The following is a 22,905-nucleotide window of genomic DNA, read 5'->3' as shown; positions in this document are numbered from 1 at the left end:
TTAAAGGAGAGCTCTGTTAACAGAACCCTTCAGGGAAATCTCAACATCTTTGAGGAAGCAAACACTAACTCACAAAATCATTAACGACCTATTAAAAAGTTTAATCCTGTAGGACTGAATATAAGGTTATAGGTATTGAGAACAGCAAGAACATAACTAGTTGCTAAATGGAAGAGATAAAATTGAAATAGGCCTCAAAGCTTGGGTCAAAATATATGAACAGAAAGCCAAAGCAGAAACCTATGAAACGAAAGCCAGAGTTGAGAATGAGCCTGGTATTAAGACGCTGCAGTGAAACAATCAGCATGAATAAGGTATTGGTTGAGAAGACAGTAGGAAAATGCATTTGGGTGTGTAAGGTAGTTTCAGATTATAAAGTCTCTGCAGTAAGTCAAAGAGTTTGGAATTGGCTGCATAGTCAATAAGGAGCTATTTGTCACTGACATAGGGGAAAGGAGACAGAAAAGTGAGGTTTTAGGAAAATTTATTTGATATCATGAGTAAAACAGTTTAGAGTGAGGGATAAAGGGGGTTATCATGGAGAATGCGGTAACAATCACTTGACAGCAATGAGGTGAGGGAATTCTGGGCTGGGGCAACAAGTATGGGAACCGAGAGTAACTGGCAATTTGACAAATCTGGTAAAGAATCTGGGAAATTAGATCAACGGTAATTGCACTACCTGAACTGGCCTTTTTAGGAAGGTTACCAGGTTTGTGTGGGAAGAGGAGGAATCCAGTTGAGACAATACTGAATTAGAAGTGACAGCGTTGGGAACCACAGGCTGGGTGAGAGGTCAGGGTTTAAAAGTAGCTTTGATAATGCAGACTTCATAATTATCTGATCCCTTGAAAATAGTGAAGCTCACCAAAGAAGGAATTATAAAGAAAAAGTAGGGGAAGACTAGGGACAAGACTAACTTGTGGTCAAGAAGAGGTAGAAAAGTCAAAGAGGCAGAGAAACTTTTGCTACATTAAAATCATAGGTTTTATCACACTGGATCTATGGAAATTATACATCTTAATTTCTTTTTACCAAGCAGTTGGTTTCCAGAATACTTCAAAAACTCTATAATGTCCACAGATACTTCTAATGACTGCTTAGAAGGATACTACCTTTTTATAACATTTTTTAGTGGCTAAATAATCATAAATTTGTAATGAGATACAATGTCTTCCTCATTATCAAGTCCCTGAAAACATTTTGTTATCTGAACAAAAATTCTTTATTGGGTGACTTTTTTAATAACCATTCTATCCTCTTCAGAGCTAATTCTGGATATGTGGAATCCAATGACAGAATGTAATGAAATTGTTTAAAACGTACAAATATATTAGTGGGAAAATACATCAAAGTAAATATAACATTAAATACTTTTATAAAGCTAGGATAAAATTTCAAATTATTTTGCACAGTAAAATTAAATTCAGTAATAAATTTTATGCAGATGATTTTCAAAATTAGTACCAAAAGAACTCTAAAAAAGTAATAGGGTTGGAATACTACTCAGCCATAAAAAAAGACAAAATCGTCCCATTTGCAACAACACGGATGGGCCTGGAGAGTATTATGTTAAGTGAAATAAGCCAGAAAGAGAAAGACAAACACTGTATGATCTCACTCATATGTGGAATATAAACCAACACATGGACAGAGAAAACTGTATTGTGGTTGCCAGGGGCAATGGGGGCAGGGGTGGGCACAAGGAGTGAAGGGAGACATATATATGGTGATGGACAAAGAAAAATATACAACCCAAAATTTCACAATGTAATAAACTATTAAAACATCAGTAAAAAAAAAAGTAATAGGGCGATTCTCATATGCACTCACACAAAGATTAAAAGTACGCTGTTTTTAAAAATAAAAGCAAAAATCAGCATGTTCTAACATTATAGAGCAGATTTAGATAAATTCCAGCAAAATTCAGTTTTGATCTGAAATTTCTTGAAACTACTGCTTGGAACACAGGTCACATTTCAAATGTACACTTATGTTGGCTGAGTTAATCGTTTTTAATAGCTATTGCACACACACATACGTACATACACAAATTAAAAATAACATATCCATAAAGTGACATTTTGGTTCATGCTTGTTAGTTTTTTGACCACAAGTAGAAAAAGAACATTGAGTGGCGCTTTGGAGAGCACAGAATATCCTTTCTCTTTGCTGACAAAGCGAGAAATCAGACGCGCTGAACCAAAAAGAGTGATACATTTCTCACTAAAAAAAAAAGGGGGCCCGGCCCAGTGTTGTAGTGGTTAAGTTCGCGCGCTCCACTTCGGCAGCCCGAGGTTCGCAGGTTCAGATCCCGGCGCGGACCTACGCACCACTCATCAAGCCAGGCTGTGGCGGCATCCCACATAAAAAATAGAGGAAGATGGGCACGGATGTTAGCTCAGAGCTAATCTTCCTCAGCAAAAAGAGGAGGATTGGCAATGGATGTTAGCTCAGAGCCAGTCTTCCTCACAAAAATACGAAGAAGCAGTAAATTAATCATTAATTTAGATGGTATTTGAAAACTTTCGTTACTCTACTCCTTCCATTTATTTTCATGATAAAGTATATCTGGCATGGTTGGGGAGAAATGACCCTTAGAAGTTTTTAGAGATAAAAATATCATTGTTATATGTATTATACAATGTACATATTTTATATATAAATAACTATTATATCCATATATATGGACCACTAACATAAACAGGCTGGTATGGAAACAAATATAAAGCTTTGTATGAAAAAATGTAAGAGAATTGAAGGTATAGGTTTCAAAACAGTGATTGTTTTATTTTGAAAAAACTTGGAATTATACAAATCTTGTGACAAGATATAATGTAGAATTTTGTTTCTCCTTGTGTTCTTAAAGTTCACATAATCATGATTTCTTTAAATTTTTATATAACTATGGATTTTCACCAATAAGTTCTTAAAAGATTTCAATGTCTTCCTAGGTGAAGGAAATAGAATAAATGCTCTTGCGAATCATATTTGAAGTTGAATTCCAAAGCACAGTCTAGCAATATCATACTGTAACCTTCACTGCTTACCATTCTTACTTCTCACAGGGGTAAAATCCAGCTGGAGCCATCAAGATGCAGCTCTGGTGTTTTTTAACCAGCCAGAGGCTCGGGCCACCAATTTACCCAGGTTACCCAAGCAAGTTGTACATGTACAATCACTTTCTAAGTGAATTTTGACTGGCCTGCATGCTACTCAGCTATGTTCCTTCCCCTGCCATGGCAAGGAAGTGCTAGACGTGCCCAGCTGCTCTCTGCTGAATCGTGTGACACATCACAGCATGGTCAGGCGAGGCAGGCAGTCCCAACATCACAGTTGATTCTGCTAATGAGTTTTCCAGTTTAGTCTTTTAGACTTTTAAAAGCAAAAGTTGCATGCTCTATAGGATTTATATCAATTTTAGAACATGATAGGAATGTTTAAAATTCAATATAAGAATTTGAGAGCATGTGTCTTTTTTATTTCTCTGTTTTTATTTCATTAAAATAAAACCACAACTTTTGTTGTTGATTCAGCCCTTATAAGTAAACTGTATTACCAAAAGGACCCTCACAGGGTTTTTTTTGATAGTGCTGCCATTTTCAGATCATTATATTCAGATCTGTGAATATAATTTTCAACCCGTCCAATTCATGTGCTACAGATGTTGAAAGTTTGCTTTCATTTTTGGGGGGAAAGGGTCTGTTAAAAAAAAGAGTAGAGTGATCATGAGTCTTTGGATATGAAGGGCCATAGTCTGTATGCATTTGGGCACCACATATCTTGGATTTTCATGTAGTTTAGGAAAGTTAAGTCATGTGTCTGCAAAACCATAAGTGATCACTGTAAAGTAATTAAAGAAGGAAAGCATCATGATACGGGGTAGGAAAAGTTCATTGCATCTTGTCATTAGGTTCTTGGCCCATTTTTTTTATTTCCCTTATCTACATTAATTTCTCCCTAAATGTTCCCAAAACAGAGCAGGCAAAAAAGAGACTTGGAAATTTTCCTGCTTTTAATTATTAATTATAAATTATAGTTTTATGAGGAGTAAAGGGCGTCTCCCAAAATTATTATTGTAGATTTGTGGATTAACTAAAATCTTTAGTTTATTCTCTTGACTCAGCTTTCTCCTGTTGATACCATTGCTTACTGAAATCTCAGCTGGAGTGAGGGTTCTGGGAGGGAAATTATAAAGCAAAAACTTCATGAGTATTGGCAGTTTTCAAGGCTTTTGGTGAAAAAGAATATCTAATTAGAGTTGGAGGTTGTCTCTAGGTTTAATTTATACATACTCTCTTCTTCTTTAGGGATAACCGAGAATTAGTTGTAGAAGGCAACAAATTCAAAAATAAAATTAATGAAAAATAGAAAAAAATATAGTTCCTGGTGATTTATATAATTTTTACTTAGCAATGACTTTTTAGTTTTAGGAGTATAATAACATTATTAGTCATTGAGAAAATCTGATTTTTTTCCTTCACAAGCAGAATAGAATTAAAAGGTACCGGCAAATTATCTTTCACAGCCTGTTTATAACAGGATTCCCTCCTTTTCAAAGCCTTTACGGACACTTTGAAAATAGATGCTTGACTAAGGTCCCAAGTACATGCTCTTCTGGAAAAGACACTGTTTTTCCAGTGTTTTCACAATCTGGAGAGCAGTGGGAGAATATACCTCTAGCTTCTGATTTCTGTTATGCTTTCTGTGTCTTCCAAATGCTCTTTGTGAAACAGAATGTGAGGCAATTCTTCCAGAGGCTCAGATGGGTGTGTGAATAGCCATTTTAAACCCATCTTGACCCTTAGAGAAGCGTTTTGGTGCTTTAACATACTTCTGCTGAAATAAAACTCAATTGAGGCTAGTTTAGATGGAAACTTTTGTAATCTTCTCAAGATAAACCAGCTTTTTCTTTTGCCTTCTTGATGCCCCTTCACCTTACTCTTCAACTACCATGTAGTTATTTTCAGTTTCGTATATATGTTCTTATTAAGCCTATTTTAAAATAAAAGGAGCACCAGGGGTATTGCACATTTAAAATATGTCAAGGCAAAACCAAATAGAGGTGGTTTATATTTCTAACTATTCAATAATTGGTCCAGAAAAAAGAGCTATTGGTTTTAGTCTTGTTCTTCCTGCCTTGGACAAGCAGCCCAATGGCTTTATGGGCTGTTCTTCAAGTGAAATGTCATAAGTCAAGATATGGATATGCATATCCAAGGGATCAGACTAAGGCCCTGATAGTGTATGTGACCAAAATATTTTCTTCTTGTATTTGCAAGACAAAACTCAGAAGTTTTGAGAAAAATGGCTAGATTTTAAAGGCAATCTGTAATGGCTGAATCTTTTATTTTTGCCTCTTGAATCACACAGTAATTTGTGAGAGTCAAACATGATAGCTGATTGAAAATAAGTGAAATGTGAGCGCATTTCAGTGGAAGTAGGCCAGTTGCTAACATTCTCTTCTACCTCTGAAAGTTAAATTTCATTATTTAACTGGATAAAAATCAAGAGCAATATTCATCATAAGGGGGAATTTCTATATAAGTTCATGTTATTAAGGGGAAAAAATGGTCTCATGGCCTTAATGAGTGCTGCTTCTGTCATTTCTAATGAGTGGTATTTGCGATTTACCTTGAAAACTTCATATTCAGGTACCATGTCTTTGAGCACATGGTTCTTGGATCAGTGTGCGGCTTCCACAGCACTGCGCCAGGCTTCTGCTACAGCCAGGCATGTTTTCTGTGGCTGAATTAGGCCTGGAGAATGTTGCATCTTAAAACTTGCTTTCCAGTGTGCATTTGTAGAGCATAAGCCATCATCCCTCTGTAGACTCAGTAGTTTCTACAAGGGATGGGAGAATCTAATGTTAAGTGCCATAAAATATTGGAGGGTTAGGGAGAAAAATAGTACAAGAAAACAAGTTTGAACTTGTACTATATGGTTTCATACAGAAGCTTTCTATTGTTATGTCTATATACCTAATTATATTTTTCTAACTACTTCTCAACAAGTATTAATTTTAGTTATTTAGTATAGTCATCAAGTTCCTTAATATGGAAAATTTCATTTCAGGTTTCTTTGCTTTTTTTATATCATTGTAGTATCACAGCTATGGCAATATAAAGTAAGTTATTCTTTGTATTTACCATCAGTCACTTGCTTTTAAATCAGTTATACACTTTTAAATATATTTGAAAGTCATTTTGGTATGGCTTTGATAAAATGTATCACAAACTACCCTCTACCAGAGTATGAATGCCAAAGTATTGAACTTAATTAGAAAATGTTTAGATTATATAGATAGTATTATATCAATGTATAGAATTTTAAATGCTTAAGTAGTTTTCTAGGATATAAATTAATGATTTAAAATTTCAGCAGTAAAATTCTTTATGTATCCAGTGACTAAAGCATGTTAGGCAGTATATCATAATTGGTAAGTTGTTGTAACTTATTAAGAACACAGTCTAAGCTTTAATATATAAATGTAGGTAAATTCACAACTTTTGAAATTTTTTGTAGTTGATATAATATTTTTATAACTTCATAGAATAAAATTATATACTTTCCTATGACAAAAATGTGGCCTATGGGGGCCGGCCCCGTGGCGCAAGCAGCTAAGTGCGTGCGCTCCGCTGCGGCGGCCCGGGGTTCGCTGGTTCGGATCCCGGGCGCGCATGGATGCACTGCTTGGCAAGCCATGCTGTGGTGGCGTCCCATATAACGTGGAGGAAGATGGGCACGGATGTTAGCCCAGGGCCAGTCTTCCTCAGCAAAAAAAGAAGGGGATTGGCAGATGTTAGCACAGGGCTGATCTCCTCACAAAAAAAAAAAAAAAAAAAATGTGGCCAATGAAGATTACAATATGAATAAACCTGATTCTCCAACTTAGGAAGAATTAACTTTATGTCAACCTCCATAGGGAAAGGAGCCTCCCACAAAACACTTTTTAGTGAAATGAACACTAGTCTACCAACTACTTTTTAAGCTTTGGTGCATGAGGGTCTGTAAGTCTCTGTCTGAACATTCCGTAAGGAGCTTTCCAGAGTGTAAGTTTAAAGAGTTTATCCTTATAATCAGAAAAACTCCTGGATAATGGTGAAGCAATTCTCCATGTGAAATAGGTTCTGCTTGTTTGAGAAGAGCAGAATACATGCAGAGTTTTTCCCTTGTCTGTTTTCAAAAGACATGTTATACCTTATAATGCCAGGCAGATAGAGCCAAAGTAACTCACTACTGACCCTCTCTATTTTATGATGTATGAATGCATAACCTCCATAGCCATTTAGAAAACTGAAATTATTTGTATCCAAACATGTTAACCACATTCACAAATGTTTATAATCTAAAGACAGTACCAATAACAAAAATATATCCAGAGGTCAATACTTGGTAAACAGTAGATTCAATTATCATTCAGATTAGCAGCTGTTACTTGTGCTGTGAAGGGTTTGCTTTAAATAAGTATTTGTATTTAAATATAAGATACTTGTAGAATATATGGCAGACAATTATAATGTGCAAAACTGAACATCTTACAATTATATTAACAGTGGTAAATGAGAAGTAAAGGATGAGTATATTTTCTCAAGTTTCAAATGGAAAAGTATACAGTCATGTGTTGCTTAACGACGGGGATAAGTTCTGAGAAATGCATCATTAGGTGATTTTGTCACTATGCAAACATCATCAAGTGTACTTACACAAACCTAGATGGAATAGCCTACTACACACTTAGGCTATATGGTACTAATCTTAAGGGACCGCTGTCGTATATGTGGTCCATCCTTTACTGAAATGTTGTTGTGCAGTGCATGACTGTACCTATATTGATGTGTATATACATATATACTTTTTACTTTCTTCCCTCAGATTTCTTTATTGAATGTCTGCCAATATTTTAGAGAAACACTTTGGAAATATCATATGTTTTTATCACTAAAATATTATTAACTAAATAATTCCTACTCATTAAGAAAATACATTTTCTTATACAATTAAATAGACTTCTGTCAAGGCCATGACTGAGTTATATATCAAAATGGAGAGATGAAATTATTTAAATACTACAATTCTTTCTATAAGAGTAATACAAAAATGCATTTAATCATTCATTTATTCACTCTTCATAAACTCATCATAACTACACAGCATCTATTCTATACTTGGACCTTTTGGTGTATATATACAATATATCTGTGTGTATGTACATTTTTGGTATATATGTATATGTACATAAATATATAATTTGTACATATATAATTTTATGTACATATATAGTTTGTATATATATTTATGAAAATATTTGATCAAAGCAAACAAGTATAATGCCCTAAACCTTCTATAAAATTTAGTGTGGAGAAATCATGCAAGAGAAAAAGGCCTCTTGGAGGAGGTGGACCAGGACCAGGCTCAGAAGAAATTATTGAGCTTGAATTGGTCAAGAGGAAGAAGAAGAAGAAACATGAAACTTTTTATAAATAACTTCAAAATAATTTGGTTTCTCATTGGTTTTATTTATGCAGTGGATATTATTGCTGCTGCTCATTAAATATCATAGTGCTCAACCCATAAACCACCAATGAAATCGGAAAAGAAGAGTTAGTTTCTGAGTTCAAACAATTATCCAGTATTTTCTTCATTATACCAGAACCTGCTGCAGTTCAATCCACCAATAGCTTTCCTGAGATTTTCTTAAAAGAATAAAGAAATCCTGGCTGTAAGAAGCAGAAAACTCCTGGGAGAAAAAAATGTGTCTTAGCCTTCCACCTCTCCAAAAAGTAGAGGAATTTAATGGTAAAAATTCTTGTACTAAAATGATCATAAGAACCATCAAAATGATGGCCTAGCTTCTCTCTTTCGCATACTCCCGACTAGGAGGTATTTTATTATAGAATTATGTTTTGACTTAAAGTAATTTTCATAATATATTTATTTGGACCTGGTTAGTCTCACCTTCAAAGTAACACTGCAGAAAGTATCATCTGGATACTACTCTTTAATTAGTTCACATAATAAAATATTAAACTACATTTGCATTATGATTTCAATAAATCAAGAATTTTGAGCCAATTTCCTCCAGTATGACCTATGTTCAGGGAGTCATTTAGGCATTTTTCAACAACGTATTAACTCTTTCAGAAGGCTAGAGCAGAGTGACCCTACCACTTAGCTACTAAAGTTAATGGGGGCTTTGAAATCATTACCATGTCCATGTGCTGTTCTTTCATTCTAAAAGCTTTACATCGCCTAGGTTGTGCTGTAGGTCATGTCTTTGCATCAGTTTTCATAAAACATTGCACATCCATAATATCTTCCCAAGTGATTTCAGAGTACTTATTAGATATTTATTCTTGTAACGATAAAGTGGCTCTTCCTAGCCATGTGGCATGTCACAGTGATTTACTATTTAGAGGAAAAATTCACGGCCTGATCACATGTTGAATTCAGAATGTGCTCCTAATGAAAGTCTATAAAGATTCTGGACAATGCTATTTATGAAGAAATTTCTATTTCATTTAGAATTTTTTGGCAAGTGTTGAATTCATTTGAACAGTTCAAAAAAGAGAGAGAGAGAGAGATCCATCATTTTTCTGCTAGTAAAGTAAGAAGACAATTATGTAAGCCAGAGAAAAATATAGCTCAAAGTTGAAATATAATGACTGTGACTAATGTTAATGTGCCGCTCTTCCTTTCTAAAATTACAGAAACATGGACAGTAGTTAGAGACAACTGGTAATGTTCTTTGCCCTCTGAAAATTTCCATCGAAGAGGTGGAAATTACCATTTGATTTGATGCATTTTATTAATACAATCAGTAGTGGATGTCAGCATACCCAACTTTTATCAGACTATTCTTGATTTGGGCTGAGTATTACTGTATTAAATTATTTTCATATGGCATCCATATACAAATGGAGATCATAAAACAAGTTAATCAGTATAATCCATCCTTTCCAAATCACCCATGTTGAATGCTGTCTAACCTTTTTTTGTCTGAATCAGGTCAGTAGTTACATTGTTTTGAATTGTAGGACTTTAATTATGTTAAATTATTAGTAAATAATTATCAGTAATGTTAATGGAGTCAAATGCTATCACTGCCGTTTTTTCACACTATGATAAAGCGTTTTCAAATTAGCTGAATAAAAGGAGAGAAAAATCACATCTTTGCAATGGGGTTTTGTTTCCAGAAATTAAATGCAACCAGCTCATCTGAAGGAAGCACAGTTGATGTTGCTCCACCCCGGGAAGGTGAACAAGCCGAAATTGAACCCGAGGAAGACCTTAAACCAGAAGCTTGTTTCACTGAAGGTAAATAAGCTCTAATACGATTAAATGCAACCTCCCCTCTTTCCTTACAGAGACTGAACATACCTCACTTTAAGGAAATATTTCAAAGAAATGGTGAAGGCATATTTATCTTTGTTTTCCTTTTTCTTCCAAAAAGTTAATTTATCTGTATTTCTGAATTATTCTATAGCAGTGTCTGTGCCTGGACAATTAAGATGATTTGACGTGTCTTTTTTATTTTCATCATCTAGAACGTGGAGATAAATGGCACGCTGGAATGTCACCTCATTGATGTAGCAATCTCTTTAGACCTCATTGGCAATGTTGTGATTTGATTTATAGATGCTGCAATAATTACACCCCATCCCTAACAGTTTCAAATGTGGTTAATTTGTGCTGTGGCCAGAGCTGTTTGGGGATGAAGATGTTCTGTAGAGCCTTGGCAGGGAGAACAGGAGTTGTTCTCGGCGACCAGTACAGTCTCTTTCACATAAATCAATAAAGATTTGCTGATTCATGGTGATTGGATTTAATCCGATGAGTAGTAGCTCAGAGAGTTAGAACAGGAGAGTAGATGGAAGTTAGAAATAACATGAAAGCTAAGAGGAGGAGAACAAAGGAATAGAGATACTGACTGACAAGATGAGTCATAGGTGTGACTAAGAAAAGCACTGAGGCTGAAAATAAATGAGCTTGGGAAAACTGACAGTGGCTGATACCTAGGAAGACAGGGGGATTTTCTGTGCATGAAAAGAAGGGAGTAAAAATCCAAGATCACATCACAAAATGAATAAACAATTTGAACATGTAGTTTTTCCACAAACCTGAGAGGTGTTCTTGGACCCTATTTCCATCAATGGCCTTGAGGCAAAGAAAGATCCTAACTAGTGTTAAAGAATGAAACCATTTATACTCAAGCAACTCTTGGTAAAGTAATTCCTTGAATTCTAGGCAGCTGGCTGAATATATAAGTCTGAGAATGATTCATTATACAGGAGGGATGCTGAAAATAACTAGAGAATGAAGTAGTCAGTTACCCTATAAAATGATGATCTGAGACTGGGATGGGGAGGGAGCAAAAAAGTTTATTTTTTCCTATTTAGGACTTAAATATATTTTTCTGATTTCTTATATTTTATGTTATCTTTCAGGATGTATTAAAAAGTTTCCCTTCTGTCAAGTAAGTATAGAAGAAGGCAAAGGAAAGATCTGGTGGAATCTCCGGAAAACCTGCTACAGCATTGTTGAACACAACTGGTTTGAGACTTTCATTGTGTTCATGATTCTTCTCAGTAGTGGTGCTTTGGTAAGTGAAACGCATACTGGCAAGAATCAGGTTCTAGTGAAATAGCTTATTCTCCTAAAGAAGCATTAACTGAGTTTAAGAAGCAAAGGAGGAGGTATATCTGTGCCTTGCAGAGCTTGGCACCCAGGGCTGAACTATGCAAAATTCAGTACAGAGTAAATCAGAACCATGAACAGCCAGATGGCATTTCTCATCTGGTGTTTATCTAACAGATGTTTTCCTCACTGAGACAGCCATTTACAGACATTCTGTAACTATGTCAAATACCATCCAGTTCTCCCTAATAATCATATTAACATTTATGGACTAAAAGTATATTTCGTTTTCTTTATGTCTAATCAATTTATTCTTCCAAAATAAGCCAGATCATTCAGGGAAGTAATGCTGGAATAGGCCAAGCCTATCCGTCATTAATAGAACTTTTAGTTATTTTCTGAGTTCATATTACTTCTCTAAAAGCATGTCTTTGTAGCAGTAACTGAGATAGAGACTTTGAGGTGAGAGGGCAGAGAAGAAAGCATATACCAAGTCAGTAAAGATATTGACATTTCCTTGCCAACATTTTCTGTTAGTTTTAGTCTTTAGATTTTGTCTGATGTTCGATGTTTGTCTGATATTCGCCTATATTTATCAAATTATTGCTTTGTGCCTAGTATTATACTAAGCAATTTAATCAAGTATTTGGTGGAGGCAAGCCATTCAAGTAAAATAAATGTATTCTTGATTCACAGGCTTTTGAAGATATATACATTGAACAGCGAAAGACTATCAAAACCATGCTAGAATATGCTGACAAGGTCTTCACTTATATATTCATTCTGGAAATGCTTCTCAAATGGGTAGCTTATGGATTTCAAACATATTTCACTAATGCCTGGTGCTGGCTAGACTTCTTGATTGTTGATGTAAGTATTCTGAGTGACTTTTATGAAATTATTTTTAAAGAGGCAAGTTTGACATTTCAGGTATTTGTATGATTAAAACCTTGACTTTTGAGAACTTAGTTTTACTAAGCTGACATACTTATGAAATTATCTTTTTAAAAACTACAATAAATGCAAAAAATGAGGAAAGTCTCATGGAAAACATGAGGTCCTAAAAATGTGGACAGTGGTAAGAGAAAACACAGACAGAGTTGTTCTATGCCACAAGCAGATAGCTCTTCTTTTTCTGAAAGTTAAGGAATTCAAGGTAAGGAATAGCTAAAAATATGTTAATTGACAGATCTAAGCACTCAGCTTATTAACAGTTCAATTAAAAAAACATCTCCAGGAGATAAAATCAAGACAAATTTGGGGCCGGGAATTGTGAGAATTGCACTTTAATCCCTTACTAGAGTACATGTTACTAAATAATGTTAAAATAACCTTTACTGTATTCATTCAGCCACATACCCACAGAGACAATAAAATGCATTTCCATTCTTAAATCAGTGGTTAGATATCTCAGTAGCTAATCAGATATTTATCAGGCGAAGAGTTAGGTGTAGGAAGCCTGCTCTGAATCTGATTACCCTGGGGTAGTAGTCATAGGAACGTTGCCAATAATGAGGTCTGTCTCACTGGCAGCCTACTTTTTTATTCCAAGCCATGGAGAGGCACTAGGGCAAAATGACAGTCATCCGGTTCTTTGTAGTCTGTGATATTCCCTCGCACAAGGCTTCACAGCCTCCCAGCAAAACCAGGTACTTTAAGCACTATCTCTACTGTTTCCTAGCAATCATAAAGCACTTTATTTTTAGCTCTAACACTTGCCACTAGGAATCAATGATTGCCCTATGTGTGCATTCATTCTTTTTATCATTTTTCACAAGTGTGGGGCTAAATTCTACTCCCCTTTCTCCCACACATACATTCTCATAATTCTATAACCAAAGCGCGTTTAACCCTTTGAGTTGAGAAGAAATCGGCTGCCAGGTGGCTTTTAATAGACAAGAAATGACTTCCAATTTCCATGGCTGGTCTTGAATGAATAATAGAGATGAATGTCAATATTGTCCTAAAAAGCTATCCATAAAGTGAAATTTAATATTCCCATGTTCTGCAACTGGAATGGATCTTGAAGAATATCTAGCCTTTATTCTAGACAGTTTTCTGAACAGTTTATTCTAAACTGAAGCCTCAGTTTACAGAATTGTCATAAGATACCACAACTACTTAGTACCAAAGCTGAGATTAGTGTCCAAATTCCCCAATTCTAAATTCAGTGCTCTTTTACCCCAAAGATTTCCTGTCTAACTGGTACCAATGTAATATTGTATTTTCAGACTGGCTTTGGGATTTAGCATTTATAATCTCCAGCTCCTCCTTGAAATGATGGAACACTAAATACAGTTAAGAATCCTCTCTGGTTCAAAAAGATTTTTGTCATGTATGAAGATCATTTACAAATGTGATAGAACTTCTCCAGAAAATTCTGAAATTCACTGAAATATTTACGTTTACTGAAGAATTGACATTCACTGAAATACTTACTACATTGTACTTTAAGTATTTCCATTTATTTCCCCCATATAGAAGATATGAATATAATGCAAAAATCTCTCAAGAGCTGGGGTTTTGTATCATGTCTGTGTCCTAAGATACCTAACATAGACACTTAGGTAACTACTGGATATATGAATGAATTAATGAATAACAAAATGAATAAATTAATGACAAAGAATGGTGCCCAAAAAATTACTTCCCTTTTACTGAGTCTATATTAGTAGATTAGAACTGGGTACTTAAAGCCTTCTACCTTTGGGCAAGTTATGTTATTTTAAATGGGTCTGTTTTCTTCTTTTTCAAAGCAGGGACTGAAATATGTAAATTAATGTAACCTCAGAAAACAACTTGTTCTCAGACCCCTGGGTCCAGTAAGCTAAAGTAAACGTAGAGTTAAAACAGTTTTTGAAAGTACAAGTAAAACATACTTAAAAGGGCTTCACATTCCATAAGGTATATTGCTGTAACAAAACTAAACAGCCACAGAAAGCTTAAAAAAAAAAACAATTGAGATATAAATGAAGTACTTCAAACTAGAAGTATGCTTTCAAACCCTGAGAAATTTATCTATATAAAAAATTTAATCTTTTCAATTCCCTACCTAAAAGTAAAAGTAGATTGTAGTGGGCTATCTGTCCAACCTCCTAAAATTCATTCATTTATTCAATAAATATTTTCAGCACCTAATAAGGGCCACATGCTATTTTAGCCAAAGGAGATATGAACAAGACAGATCAAGCCCTGTTAGAGTTTATACTCTATGGAAGATTGGAAGAGACAGTAAAGATGTAAACAATTAAATCTGAAAGTAAAATAAAGGCAGTTGGTGATTACCGCTATGAAATAAAACAGCATGATGGGATAGAGAATGACTGCAGGGTGGGGAACAGGAAGAGAGTACTAACTAGAGGGTAGGGAAGGTGTCTTTGGGGAGGTAAATGATGAGAAAGGGTGTCTTAGTCCATTTGGGCTGCTGTAACAGAATACCATAGACTAAGTGACTTATAAACAACAGAAATTTATTTCCCACAGTTCTGGAAGCTGGGAAGTTCCAGACCAAGACGCCGGCAGATTCGGTGTCTGGTGAGAGCCACCTTCCTGGCTCGTAGATGGCCTTCTCACTGTGTCCTCACATGGAGGAAGGGACCAGTGAGTTCTTGTTATAAGGGCACTAATCACATTCATGAGGGCAGAGCCCTCATGACCTAATCACCTCCCACAGGCCCTGCCTCCAAATACTATCACATTGCGGATTAGGTTTCAACATATGAATTATAGGGGGACATAAACATTCAATCTATAACAATGGGCCAGTCATTCAAAGACCTGAGGGAATAGACAAGAATAATCTGAAGGCCTTGAAGTGAGCATGAGCTGAGGACACTCAAGAGGCAGAAAGAAAACTGTTGTGCATGTGTGTGATAAAACATGGGTGAGAGTGATAGAAACTGAATTCAGACAGGTGCCTAGTGGCCTGGTAAGAAGTTCATGTTTTATCGTAATGTATTATATATCGTATATATCATGTAATTTATTGCATACTGGTTATAGATACAATTGGAAGCTTGAGGCAGGTGGTGAACAGGGATCTGATCTACTGTTTTAAAATGATCACATCTGGCTTGGAGAAAGAACGGCAAAGAGTGGAAGCAGGAAGATCAATTAGGGAGCTGTGTTAATAACCTAGGAAAGAGAAGACTGTGTCTTAGACTAACGTGATGAGACTTACTGATGGACTGGATGTGTGGTGTGAAGAAAAGGGGGAATTCGACAAACAGATTTTCTTTCACCATGAACAAAAGGATAGAGGATGAAGCCGTTAACTGGAATGGGGAAAATAAGAAGAAAAGGTTTGACAGGGCAAGCAGATGGTAGGTGGGAGAGGGATGTACTAAGTTTGAGATGCCTATTGGACATTCAAGAGTAGTTGTTGAATTTTATCTAAGTCTTGAGCTCTGGGGAGAAGCCAGGACCTGATTATGAATTTAGGAGTCATCAGGATATAGATGGCGTTTGAAGCCATGAACCTCATGGCTCATAAGTGGATTAGCTCACCTAGGCAGAGAATGCAAGCTGACAAAGGAGCCCAGACCAAACTCTGGGGACATGTTTAGAAGTTGGGCAGAAGAGAAGGAGCCAGTAAATTAGATTGAGAAGTAGCAGTTAGAAGAAAAAGGAAAACAGACTATGCATGGTGTCACAGAAGCCCAGAGACGATAGTTGGGTTTTTCCAAAGGAGAGGTAATCAATTTTGTGAAAGGCTGCAAGGAGGTCAAGTGACATGATTACTTGGAAAAGACACATATTTTTTAAAAATGAGGTCATTTGTATCACGAATAAGGAATGTCTCATAAAAGTGATGGGGATAAAGTACTGGAAATATTGGAAAGTTTGAGGAAAGAATGAAGATGAAGAGAGAGACAACTAATGATAATTCAGTTTGGAATCAAGTAGGACAACTTAATCCATGCCTTTGTCTGCCAGAATACTACACTAAATGGACCACTTTTTCTGATTCTGTATGGTAATTTTTTTTTCCTATCCAAAGGTCAAAAAGATACTATCTTCATATAAAAACCAAACTATCCTACACTATAACTATACGAGCTACATTATAGATGCCGTTATTGGCCATGCAATGAACTAAATACATAAACGTAATTTATTAAAAATAATTCAAATTTCTTGTCCTTATTAATTTTTGCATATATGTCATCCCCAAGAAAATTAACCTGAGAATCTATCATGACAACTTCAAATTTGGTTCTAAATTATCCTAAGGTGCTGATGTGTTCAAAACACACTCTGAGTAAAAGATTCAACCATTGTGAAATATTTATTGCCCACAAGGGATTCCCATTTCACAGATGGCACAAGTTGCTGATGCGGTTGAAGTGAGATGCTTGATGTTTGCTGATCAGAAACATTTCTTGTTTGTTCAAGGGCCCCTTAGAATCCTCATCAGCTGTTCTGTTGAAGTGAACAAATGCAGAATAGGGAAACTTTCTGATTCTTATATGTATTTCCAATTGCCAGCAGCCTCTAGAATCTAGTGGTTCCTGCCTTAGTTCTTGACGTTTATTCTTGACATATTGGCGTCCTCAGTAATGAAGCTGGAATTGTTATTAGTATTAGTAATAGCACAATAAGATGCCTAGTACTTCCTAAGCACTTACTGTGGGAATGGCACTAATTAAAAGCCTTAATAATAATAATGAAAATTGATAACCCTGATTTAATGCTTACTCTGTACAGTTGCTACTAAAAGCACTTTATATATGTTAACTCATTTAATCTTCAAAACTCTATGAGTTAGAAGCCATAATTATTCTCATTTTGCAGATGGGGAAACTAAGGCAAAGAAAGGTTAAGTTACTTGTCCAAGTTAACATTGCTAAGTGGCTGTAAGTTGGATTTTGTACCCAAGTAGTCTGGCTCTAATAACTATGCTCTTAACCCCTGCTTTACAAACCTCATTATCAATATCTCTTTTTAATTATAAATTATTTATTAATCCTCTTAAGCCTCCTGTGATGTCTTATTATCTCTATTTTGCTACTGACAAAATGAGGTTTAGAGATGTCATATAACTAGAAGGTAGCAGAGCTACCTCTGTCTAACACTCTGTTCTTTGTCCCATATTTTGCAACAATGCACAGACCTATTTGAAATATTGTGCTGATCACACACAAAGAGTCAAAGAGTTCCCACATTACAGTCCAAAGGTCGTCGCCTTCAGTGGTGGTGAATGAATACAGTGAGATGCCTCGCTAATATGTACACCCCTGCTTGAATTTCACTCGGAGCTCTTGTGGAGAGAATCAGATTAAATTAAAAGAACTTTGGGACAAAGGAACTGAATAACTATAAACTATTTGTCATTTCATATCAATTTCTGATCTCTTTCCAGACATACTTCCGTGTAAACAGTGTAGTATGTGCTTTGCCTTTTCCTGTAAATGTCTCCTAATAGGAATGATTCACTTTGTTCCTTTTTTCCAAAAAAAATGATTTAATTCTCTTCTAGCATTATCAATTTATTAATAAGAAAAATTTCTCACTGGCCAGATTTAAAAAGATAATCCTAATAATTTAACAGCATAAAATCCTATATTCCATTCTTTCAAAGATTATGGCTTTTAGCACAAAGAGACTTTTAGTTTTTAATTCCGATCTTTCCTTACCCCTCAACCCACATTTCTAATTGCTTCCTAGATAATACCTACTGAAACTCCTCTGACTACATTCATTATCTTTCCCCTCCAGTCCTGCATTTCTTCCTGAATTCCCTATTTAGTCTGGTGGTGCTATATCTATGAAGCTAAGCCAGATGTCACCTTCAGCCTTTCCTTCTCTTTCACCCCTCACAACCAATCAATCGCGGATTCTCCTCCATGTTATCAACTAATAAATGAATTGGGGGTCTGGACCCTCCTCTTCAACACCACACCAACAGCACTATGACTAACTGGACCAAGCAACGGCTTAAGAAATGTTCTCCTTGCCTCCAGGGAGACCTCATCAAATACCTTCCTCAGGAAGATCCACATGGCTCTTTCTCTTCTTAAATGCCTTCCCATGGGATACCATACCAACTCAACAGCCAGAACTCCAAAGAGTGACTATGAAGGCAGATAAGGGTTCTCATGTGTGATATTAATAGAAACTAACTTGTGTCTTAATACATTTAATCTTCACAACAACCCCTGAGGCACCTATTGTTATGATCCCAATTTTGTAGATGAGGAAATAGAGGCACAGAATAGTTACTTAGCTGTTAAGTGACTGTATAACACACGTTCATTACGTAAAATGTCAAAAATAATTCCTACCTTTCCAGAAAAAAATAATTAAACCTGAGGATAGATTCATAATTATGTACCCCATAAGCAGAAGTAATCATGCTCACTATCAATCAGACCAGCATTTCAAGTATTTTTCCAGTAGTGTGCTTGATTAAAGATGATGCATCCGTTAAGAAAAATACTGTGATTTGTCTTTTCAGCATGAATAACATATAGTGTTATTTTGCTTTAATCATCTTGAAATTACTGAATTATAGAATTCCAGACAAGGAAGCAAACTTGGAAATCACCTGATTCAAAGTCCTCATTTTTTAAAAACACTGATGTTTGGAATATTTACATGAAATTCCTGTGGAACCCATTGCCTCTATGTGCCACATAGCAGTCCACAGAGATGCACCACCAGAATTTACTCATCTGTTCCCCAGGGATAAACGCTTAGATTATCTCCAGCTTCCCACTGCCATGAACATTACCATAATGACCAAGATGTTTGCTTTTATACAACTTTTGAGCATGGTGAATTTTCTAATCTCGTACAAAGTTAAAGACAAATAAATAAGCTGTAAATGCCTAAGATAGAAGTAGAAGGAATGTCAAAGGCCAAGAGGCAGCCTTGAGTTACAAATTCCCCTTACATAAAAAATGGATTCTTTTTTTGTTTGTTTGTTTTGTTTTTGTTTTTTGGTTTTTTTTTTTTGTGAGGAAGATCAGCCCTGAGCTAACATTCATGCCAATCCTCCTCTTTTTGCTGAGGAAGACTGGCCCTGGGCTAACATCTGTGCCCATCCTCCTCCACTTTATATGGGACGCCGCCAAAGCATGGCCTGACAAGCGGTGCATCGGTGCGTGGCCGGGATCTGAACCCGGGCCGCCAACAGGGGAGCGCACACACTTAACCGCTAAGCCACGGGGCCGGCCCCTAAAAAATGGATTCTCATTCCTGACTGGCATTGCATAGGAACTGCTCTTTACTTCTCACAGACACAGGATATCCTCCACCCCTTTCCTGCCGTAAACCTTACCCATCCCAGCTGACCAAATCCCGCCATCTCCAGTATCCCCAACCTTCCATCTTCACCAAGAGCCCTTTGCCACCACTTCCATGGCAGCTCTGTACCTGGCCCTCACCACAGCTTCTAAAAAGCTGCCTAGCAGATAGGAAATAGGACTGTCCTGGGGTAGAAGCGAGGAGGTGTGCATCTAGCAATCTGAAGTTCCAGGTGCTGATGCTCCAAGAAATACTGAATTAGTCCACATACTTTTTAAACCCTATGGTACTATTACTGGAAAACCCTCAATTGCATGATGCATTGTATAGGCTTCTGTGGTCTCACAAGGAAACCCAACCATAATATGATTATTATTTCTATGTTCTGACCTCTATAGCAGATATAGATTTTACTCTATAAGCTGTGAAAGTGTATTACTCCATTCTGCTCTCCTGCAAGGCTGCAGAGGGGTGGATGAAGAAACTCCAGCTTTCCTGTATAGAGACTTTCAATCAATTCTGTTTTCAGTGCTATCTGTTACCACCCCTGTTTTAGAGGAACCTGGTGATTCCAGGTCCAGTGCCTTTTGAGAGGTCATTGGAACAATTTACTTGCTTCTGCAGACACTTGGATTTCTGCTGCTTCTGCTCTGCTGAGAAAGTAATCTTTCCTGTGCTCTCCATAGTCCAGGATTCTTTTTAACTCTCCTCCTGTTGTCTCTTCTCGTATCCTCTTTGTTTGTATTCCTTTCCTTTCCTTCTATTTTCAATAGGGAGAGTATATGAATCTTATGTTCAAACAGATAGATTAAATGAAAGTTTAGAGAGAATCCGTATGATGTTTATTTGATTAATGACCTTTTTGTTACTGATTTGTAGCAGCTATTTTTATATTAAGGCAATTAACTATTTTGTCACATGTGGTATGACTATTTTTCCTATTTGGGCTTGAGTCTCTTGAATTTGTTTTTTTGTCATGTAGAAATTTTTCATATTGATTTAGTCAAATTTATCAGTCTTTTTTTTTTTTCCTTCCTGGTTTTTCTCATGCTTCTGAAGACCATTTCACTTCAAGATTATTAAAACATTTTCTCATGTTCTTTTCCAATTTTATGGTTTGTTTTGTTTCTTCATTTTTATTTTATGTTTTAATTTTTGATCAATCTGGAACTTATTTTGGTGTAAGTTGTGAGGTGAGGCTCCAATGTTATTTTCCTTAAAATGGTTTCTCATTTAGGTTGGTTTCTTCATCTCTCATTTAAAATGCTATGCTTGTCTACATGCTAAATCTCACTATGTCTTGGGTCTAATTTGGACTTTATTTTGTTTTATTCGTTTCTTTCTCTACTAATATGCCAGCTTTAATTATTGCAGATTTATAAATGGTTTTAATATCAAGTGGGATTTGTCCTCTGTGATTGTTCTTCTTCTTAAAATGATAATATTTTAGATTATTCTCATACTTTTATTTTTTCCATGTTAATATTTTAAAGTTTGTGTAGTTCCAAAAGACTCTTACACAAACTTTTAAAAAATTTAATATGAAAAAATATATTAGCAACTAAAATAATTATGCTATTATTTATAATAGTTTTTCACTTTATTCCCTTTTTTTTTTTTGAGGTCAACAATAGCAAATAATGACTTCTTCCACTTTTCTAATTCTTATAGCTCTTGTTTCTTTTTCCAGAAAGTGTTAAATAATAATTTTGGTAGTGGGCATACTCTTTTATTTCTGGTTTTAATAGGAATCCTCTAGATTTCGCCATCAAAAATTATGCAAGCTTTTGAGTTGAAATGTATCATCTGAATGTATGGAGGTGACTGTATGGTTTTTATCTTTTAAACTATTTATATTAAACTCAAAAAATTATCTTTAGCCATTTTAAGGGAAATGAACTCATATCACTTGGTTCATTAACCAGTCACAGGACTTCCAGGGTCTTCTTCAGAATCATCAATTTCCTCCTGCATTATTCCTTTCCTTCTTGGTCTTAGCTGCAATAGGAATGTGGAAAGGTGTGGGTGGCAACCGAACCATCTAAACCTCTAGCACAGACGGTTCCTATATTTGCTGTGTAGTCAGGTACCTAGAGTCACGTAAATTTGTACTAAAAATTCAGTTTTTGGCAAAGTGTGTCTGTTAAACTTTGCACATATTAGCAAGAGTGCCTTTTGTGTTTAGCACAAAAGAGATGAAGATTAAAACACTGTGTACTAAAAGGCTGGGTACAAATTTGCTGAAGCAGAATATACTGGACTAGAAAAAAGAAGACCTAAATTCCAGTTATGTGCTTGACCCTTGCTACCTATTCTTGGATTAGTCATTTGACCACTCTGGGACAGAGACAATGAGTGAAAAATATCATTATGAATTGTACAGCACCCTACCAATGTAGAACATTATCTTTAAACTTTAAGTATATTGCATAATCTTTAAAATTATTTATTTCAAAGTCATCTTTAAAGCACATTAAGTTTTCATATTAGTTAACTCAATAAAATGGGTTTTGCCCTACACAAAATGACATGAGGTCCATTAAAAGAAGGGCAGTTCACTAATAATGCCCAGCTTCCTTAGCAACACACAGAGCCACCCAAGCGCGGGGTGGTTATATGCAAGGGGTGCCTCCCTCGCTTAAACCCACAACTTCCTATCCTTCCAGTACCCTCTGGCTGTGGCCGTTACCTTTCTTTTACTTTCAAAGCATTAGCTTCCTTACTTCAGGGTCTTGAGAAATTTGCATCCACTTCCCTTTAAATGCCCATATCTCAAGTAAAGGACTGGTTGGGAGGATGAAGGAAATCTTTCTTCAGAAAGCAGCTCCAGAAACATAAAGAAGCTGTTAATGCCTCCTGAGGCAAAGGAGCCCAGAACACAGAAGCTCGCACATTCTCTAATAACCTTTCCCATCTCTCCAGCCTTCTGTCGCAGCGAACACTAGACAGAAATGAATAGCTCAATAAATTAACCTTGACAAGAGTCAAGTTTCAATTTAAGTCATTTATTTTTCTGTCCAA

At 35.9% G+C, this 22,905-nt stretch overlaps 1 protein-coding gene across 11 annotated transcripts in view; it reads left to right on the top strand.

Moving 5' to 3' along the window:
• Nucleotides 1–22,905, top strand: part of LOC131410785 (sodium channel protein type 3 subunit alpha) — an 80,879-nt gene that overhangs the window by 47,516 nt on the left and 10,458 nt on the right. For all 11 annotated transcript variants that reach the window (XM_058549146.1, XM_058549143.1, XM_058549144.1 and 8 more), the window contains exons 17-19: nucleotides 10,197–10,317; nucleotides 11,448–11,602; nucleotides 12,334–12,507. In XM_058549146.1, the coding sequence (XP_058405129.1) occupies nucleotides 10,197–10,317; nucleotides 11,448–11,602; nucleotides 12,334–12,507 (450 nt within the window). The remainder of the gene's footprint in view (nucleotides 1–10,196; nucleotides 10,318–11,447; nucleotides 11,603–12,333; nucleotides 12,508–22,905) is intronic.

Source organism: Diceros bicornis, chromosome 10 (assembly GCF_020826845.1).
Source record: "Diceros bicornis minor isolate mBicDic1 chromosome 10, mDicBic1.mat.cur, whole genome shotgun sequence".
Taxonomy (NCBI): domain Eukaryota; kingdom Metazoa; phylum Chordata; class Mammalia; order Perissodactyla; family Rhinocerotidae; genus Diceros; species Diceros bicornis.
The sequence above is the reverse complement of the archived record's forward strand: the minus strand, read 5'-3'. Positions and strand labels throughout refer to the sequence as shown.